The following is a 7,407-nucleotide window of genomic DNA, read 5'->3' as shown; positions in this document are numbered from 1 at the left end:
GTGAGAATTTTTGCATGAGATGTAAAGTCTTGTCTGTACCAATAAGTCAACTAAACCCAAGAACTTTTCTAAAACTTACTAGCATCTTCAGGGGACCGTATTTAATTTCTTGAGCTGCAAGCGCATGTTTGAATGGCGTAGGCGTTCTTGGAGCGCTTTCTAGGATTGACCTTTTGATCGCTGGGGTTCTGAAACTTTCAAAATAAAACAAGCAGTGGCTCAATACAAGAAAAGAGATGTTTCCTACATTGTGCTACCTGTTAAATTTAGTTTTTTCCACTGAATACAATAAACTGGTATTGAAATGGAATTAGATACATTTACTAACCACAGTATTTGTTAATAAAAATTATGTACATATTTTCAAATATTATACCTCTAAGATGAAAAGCATTAAAATATTTTTTATCTTTCCATAATGGATCTGAAGATACACATTGTATCCTCAGTCTGTATAATGCCCATAAACATTGAGAAGATCTAATGTCATTTACAAATGAATTTGATCCATTCATTAGAGCAGAGTCAACACTAGAATACATATTACTTTTTAAATTCTTTCTTCCTTTCCTTGTATTGCCAGAAGGTGTATGTGCTCACCAGAGATAAGGGGAGAGGGAGAGAGAAAGAGAGAAAGCAACCCCTCTCCCCAAGAGGATATAGTCATTCCACAGTTTCTCCATCCCATCAGAATTTAGGGCATGCATGCCTACATGCCTGGCATATTTTTCAAGCTACTGGAGCTGGAATTTGACTCATGGTTGGCCACGTGGGATCTAGCTCTTTTAACACTATGCTACTGGGCTGGCCCCAAAAGTGATCATTTTGTTCTTGGAAATAAAATAGGAGTGCATTTATTGTAAGTCACAATAATTTTCTCTGTCATTTATTTGAATTGGTTAAGTCTTTATAAAAAAAAATGATTGCTTAATCATCCCTTGGCTTCCAATCATATAATATTCCTGGAGATGTCAGAAGTCCTATCTCCGCTTCAGAGAAAAAATAAGGTTAAAAATATGAACTAAATTAAGAACCATTCTTATTCTGAAGCTTATAATCACAGAGGAAATGAGACAGAAAGTTTTGTTTTTGAGGAGAAGAAAAGGCCCCATTGAACAAACAGACAAACTGAATGGAAAAGTTCTATAAAAACCACCTCTGTATGTAGAGAGAAAATGTTGGAGGAAACTAAAAAGGGTAGTTTATATTTCCACCTTCTACTTTTTTTAAAAAAAGAATTATTTAATTTTATTTATTCATTTATTTATTTTAATTTGACCAGAGAGATTCACAGAGAGAGAGAAGGAAAGTGAGAAAGCAAGCCACCAGGTCCAGAACTCAAACCATGGTGGGCCATGTGGGAGTGTCCAGCGATTTAACCACCATGCCACCTGCTGGTCCCACATCTACCTTCTACTTCTATTGGGTCATCAAAAAAGTCACGACACATTTTTGTATAGAAAAACATAGAAAAACATGTCATGACTTTTCTGACGACACAATAGGTAGTTGTTACATGCCCAGGAAAGAGTTATTCAATGTGGAAATATACATGATTACATACAAGTGGATCACTAAATGGTACACATACAAATAGATTAGATATTGAGCACTAGAACCCATCAATTAAATATAAATAACACATTTTTATTTTCAAATCAAGGACTTACATAGTATTCTCCTTTTGAGTTTTCACAGTCTGATCTCTGTGGAATGGTGTTGTAACAGTCAATTTGTGACCACTGAGAGGGGTGGAAGTTGAAGAAGGCATTTCCAACTCTAAGTTTTCATGGTTACTCGAAGTGTTTAAGAACTAAACATGAGGAGAAAGAACAAAAGTTACTTAGATCAAACAATGATTCTTTATTCAGACCAATTTAAAAATCACACACTGATAACAAGCAAATATGTTTTACTGACCCACAATAGCAAATAATAAAGATGTTAACAAGTATGTAGTATTAGATGGGGCATTGTTTCATTTTGATTGGGCACCCAATATTTGGTGTGTGATTTCCAAAAATAAAAATCTAGGTTCAAGGCTGAAAACTTTGCAATATCTTAAGAAATTGTCTCAATAAATAACACTCATCATTAGAGAGAATGAGATGTGCTCTTTTTAACATTAAAAAGGTTTGAGAGTTTTTTTAATTGTATTTTTTCTTTCTTGTCCAATTTTCTCTCTAATGATCTATGAATCAAAATCATTATTACAGAAGGTTTACATTATGTGGAAAATTCTTGGATAACAAACTGTCTCTCAAACATTAAAGTTCTGGGGAAAAAATAGGCGCTTCAAAGTAAAATAAGTTTGAGAAACGCAAAAATCTGAGAGCCTCCTCTTAAAAATTCACAATGCAGATTTGTATATTAATAACTCTGAGAGGTCTGTAGTAAAGAAATCAATTATGATGTTTGGTTGAGTAGTGCTTCCAAACACATATATTTATATATTTAGATTTTTCTCTTAGAAAGTCTATGAAAGCCATGTAGAACTATTAAAAATATTCCATGGAATATAGTTTAGAAAACACACAGGCCATGGAAATGAGATTTTTTTTTTGTTTCGATGGGAGCATTATTTATTCATAAAGTTGTTCTTAAAGTTAACAGCCATAATTGAAAAAAATGTTCAATAGGGCCAAATAATTTATCAATTTCAGTTATTTTAATAATGTAGAATCATGTCTCCAGTAAGAATGATAATATCCATGCTTTAAGAAAGCTGTATAAATAAGGATATTCATTGGCAAAAACTGCACTAGTGAAATAGTACAGGCCAATTCAAGAGCACCAATGTTGAGAATCTAAAATTTAAAAAAAATATATTTTCCTTAAGTATCTACTTCTCATCCTCTTCTTAAACAGGCCCACTTAAAGATGGCTTGGAATGCTTAAATTTTCTAGTGGCAACCCAAATACTGTATAAATGTAATTTGGTTCCCTCCTTCCCTGGGTCAGTGAATCACATAATATTAAATAAATAAAGAGGCAGAAAACACTTTAAAAGTTTAAATAGGAGGGCTCAGAGGGGAAAAGAAGAAGAGACAAATGTTAAACTTTAGTGTTGAAGGAAATAAAAGCAGATCTCATGCAACTATCTTCTAAACCACCAAAAGAAAAGTAGAAGAGAATTATAACAAAATCATCAGTTGGCCTGCAGGCAGCCTAAATTTTGAGAGGCAATATGACTTAGCAACAGTTAGATTCAATGATGGAATGAAATCAACCAGGGCAACAGTTATTAGTCATTTGTTCCAAAGGATTAGTTTCTAGATTATTAAGGCTCAGGGTCTGTTGAAAATTAGTAACAGCTGTGCAGAAATTGTGCTCTACCTGCGAGGGAGAGAAGGGTAGGCTTTTGACAGGGGAACGCTTGGGAGTTGAACCGCTGACGTCAGCAAATATGGAGGAGCTAGAGTCTCCAGTGGCTATGGGGCTGAACTGGTTCCACTTTTTTCGAAGGATGACCAGTGGAATTGTGTTGTGCCTTGCAGGAGGGAAGGCCTTAGGTGGGTCAACTGAACTCTCACTCAACAAGCGTTTGTTCACCCTTAGGCTAGGCTCTCCTGCAGGTCTATTCCCGTTACCCTCTCTTTGCTGAGGCTGTAGGACTTTGCCTGTGTGATGTTGGCTAGGTGAAAAATCTGCTTCTTCAAAGAAGTCAAAACTGCTGAGATCACACCATGATGAAGAATCCTGAAACAATGTGGGAGGCACAGAACTTTAAGACAGTGTGTGTGGTGTGTGCATCCTTGCCTGCAATACAGCACTGAGAAAGATGCTAAACGAAAAAAAAAAAAAAAAAAAAAAAAAAAATTCAAAACAACAAACACCTGCCAGTTTGTTTGATTTCTTGAAAAACAACTTCAGGATTCAGAGTTGTTCTATTCCACTGTATTAGAGTGGGCTACCATGCTACTTCAAGGCTGGTCCTACACAAGAGCTGTAGGACCTCCCAACCCACTATCATTTGCATGCGATCTAAAGCAAAAACAAAGTAAAAGAAAAAAAAAATCTTTTGTAGATAGCACAACATGGTAAATTGTATCCCCTGTCCAATGGGTTTGCAACAAATGCTTTTTAAGCAATTGGAAAACCAAGGAAATGAACCAAATGTCTACTTAGGAGGTGCTGAACTCAAATCTGCTTCACCAAAGATGACTGATCTCAGTGAAACGCTAGGACTGGTTAACAATAACTAGTATTTTGTGGAGGAAGCCATGTACCATCAATGGACTAATGATCTCTTCAAATATATTAAATGATCACTTTAGGCTCTGAGTAAACCTAATTCTCAACATGCTATCCAAAAGCAAAGCAAAATGCTAGAGAAGCACAGAGAAGTGAGCGAAGCAAACAAAAAAAAGTTTAAAAGTAACCTGTAACTCAAACACCACCCTGATAACCCAAGCTGTTTTAGAAGTCATCAAAATCACTGTTTTAGAAAATATGCTTTTGGAAGGAAAAGTGTGAAAAGCTCTTTTGTCTGGGTAGCCTATGAAATCAGATCTTTAGAAAAATATACTGAACTAAGACTAAAATCCTATTTTTACCTTTACATTATATATGCAAATAACATATTTGCTCTAGAAACTGGAAACAATTTAAGAAATGGGTTTTCTAATTCTTCTTTGAGAAACATTACTTTGCCTTAACAATTCTACTTACAGAATCTATAAATTGGAGTGTTTCTGCAAATTCTAAGAGGTTCTTAACATTATCCAGAATGGTGCTCTGGTGGACGATCATGCACCTTGCTGGAGAGGCGCTTTCTTCAGGTAGGGAGCTAGGATCCACTGGCAGAGACGGGGTGGAGTGGTGTTCTCCCAAACAGGAAACAGGTGCACTGTCTCCCTGAGGTCTGCTGTGGTCGGCAATGGCGGTGCTGTGCCACCCGGGGTAGCTGCATGTGTGGTTCTGTGCCTAAGGAAGGGGGGTGTAGAAATAAAGAAAGAGCGGGCCAGAAGAAGGGAGAAGGAACTTAGCAATGATGTTGCACAAGGTATCAGATGCTGTTGGAGGAAAGATAAAAGTAGTTGCATCATCCAAAACTTAGGCCTATGAAACAGTTATCAAGATGTTTCCTTTGATCAATGCAAGACCCCACTTTTTAATGGTGCTATAGTTTGTCCCTATAGGGTTACCTTAATAGTTATCATTTTGTAAAAACATCTGATCATGGAATTCTATTACCAAGTACAATTCTCATATTAAATGCCTTAAAAATCCACTTTCATTGGATTTGCAAAAGGTCCATAAATACTTGCTGAGAGTTAAGAAGAGTCCTATTTGCATTCCAACCTACAAAAAGGTTAGAAGATTCAAATGTTAGACTTGCTTTATCTATACATATTCTCTTGATTTCTATCCCTTCCTAATGCTGCAGATTGCTCTGATGCAGTGAAGGGCTGCCAAAGCAACATGTTAGGAAAGCAGAAGAGCAAATTAACAGAAGTCTCCTTACAGCATGACCACGCAACAGGAGAAATTGCAAAACTTTAAGTTAAAAAGTGGTCGCGATGCATATAATCATTTTAGTACTTAACAAAAAAGAAATATACTCCTAAGAATACCTACTCTGTATCACTTCTCTTCTACTCTCTGCTGGTTAACTACAAATCCTACAAAGTACAAGCTGCTTTCTCTGTCTGCTGCCCATCACTAAAAGATGTCAGCGATCAGTAATGGCCTGCTCAGCTTTCATACATGCGCACAAAAGAACAGCTAATGTCATTTATGAAGAGGTTTTAGGTTTCTTCTTTACAAATATACTGAACATGCATCAAATCATGTTTGAAATGATAAAATTTGAAAATATAGGTTAAGCAAATAATAGAAAAACTGAAAAATCCAACCAACAGGGACCATATACATAGTTTTGTAAAAACAAACAAAAAAATTTGCAGATTTTCATTCACCTTATTTTTGCTATGATTTGAATTGATTACGGTCCTTCTGGAGAAAAAAAAAATCGATGATGACAATCACAAGTAGATACTGCGTTTCTATTGGAAATACACAATTTCCAGTTTATTCAACATACATTCTGACATCAACAGCATTTTAGTATAAGCAAGTTCTTGTGTTTAAACATTTTTTAAAAGATAGATATAGAGCCTTAGTTAGTCTACTATTTAGAATAGAAGAAGATACAGAAGAGCAATGGGGAAAAGCTGCTACCCCCGCCCCCATTCAAGAACACAATGACATCCTTACTGGTAGCGTCTGCTGCCCTTTCAGTTCATTCTCAGTTGACATTAGGAGCAACTCTAATTCCTTTATTCGCTTTTCTTTTTCAGGGTCTTCATCATTATAGTGTCTCTGAAATGACAAAGGGAAAAAAGACAAAAGTCTGGGTGCAAGTTGTAAAGAAAATGATTGTCGCCTCCAGTCACGGGGTACCACACACAACTCAAAGAGCCATCACCAACCAAATTTGGCTACTGCAGAAATCTTTGTGAATTTTATTTCAGACTCAAGAGAATGACGTGAAATCTGAGGCTGCAGTGGATGCTGACTGAAAGAGTTGTTTTGTTTTATAACCAGAGGATCAGAGAATTCCAGAGCCCTCTCTCCACTATTCCCTTTTCTTTTACTTCAGTTGACCAGGTAAAAATGTACATTTAGATGAAAGAAATAAAGGATTTCTTAAGAGTGGCACCTTGATCCGCAAAGGAGTGTCTTTAAAAACTGATCTTACCTGAATGGCTGCAGCAGCCGGCTGAGGGACATTGACTATATTTACATGTAACGCTACAGGATATGGAACGTGGCTTGAGACCTATACCCAGAGACAAAACAAAGACGGATCATTCCTGGTTACATACGCTTCAGGCGACTTGACTTCCTGAGGTTTTGTTCTGGGACTGAGAGGAAAAACATGCTCTACCGATTAAATTCATTAAATAATCATAATATCCCTTCTAATTAGAAATGTAGACAGGCCTTTAAAAATGGCTAAATAGCTAGAGCAGCACGGTGAAAGAAATCGAAAGTGCTTATCAATTCCAATGGGAAGTATTCCTTCGAGCAAAACGCCAATGGAAAATATCATTTAAAATACATTCATGAGTGTATGGAGAAAGTTTTAATGAGAAAAATTGATGGCACTAGCTGCTTGTAAATCAACATACTTTTCTTGGAATAATTATAAGTTTTAATAAAAGGCACAGAACCTCTTTCAATAATTCATTCACCTGAGACCTTTCTGAAAAGTCTGTAGTCAAATGCATGGAACAGACAGACAAGTGTGAAAACTATTTATGAATACGTTTTGCATAGAATTTGAATGTGAGCTCTGAATACTTGGGTAGGTTTCACCATTGATTATTGTTAGTCTTAAAATTAATGTTTCTTAATTTTTTTCTCTTTATTCTTTTCTACACATTAGGAATTCTTTCTTTC

At 36.0% G+C, this 7,407-nt stretch overlaps 1 protein-coding gene across 1 annotated transcript in view; it reads right to left on the bottom strand.

Annotated features, from left to right (window-relative positions):
- Nucleotides 1-7,407, bottom strand: part of MYB (MYB proto-oncogene, transcription factor) — a 45,273-nt gene that overhangs the window by 22,927 nt on the left and 14,939 nt on the right. The window contains 6 exon segments of the mRNA XM_027770256.1: nt 80-194; nt 1,671-1,813; nt 3,337-3,699; nt 4,672-4,926; nt 6,220-6,324; nt 6,704-6,784. Coding sequence (XP_027626057.1) covers nt 80-194; nt 1,671-1,813; nt 3,337-3,699; nt 4,672-4,926; nt 6,220-6,324; nt 6,704-6,784 — 1,062 coding nt within the window.

The sequence above is a fragment of the Tupaia chinensis genome, unplaced genomic scaffold (genome assembly GCF_000334495.1).
Source record: "Tupaia chinensis unplaced genomic scaffold, TupChi_1.0 Scaffold000117_2, whole genome shotgun sequence".
Lineage (NCBI taxonomy): Eukaryota > Metazoa > Chordata > Mammalia > Scandentia > Tupaiidae > Tupaia > Tupaia belangeri.
This window is presented reverse-complemented; position numbering and strand designations above follow the sequence as displayed.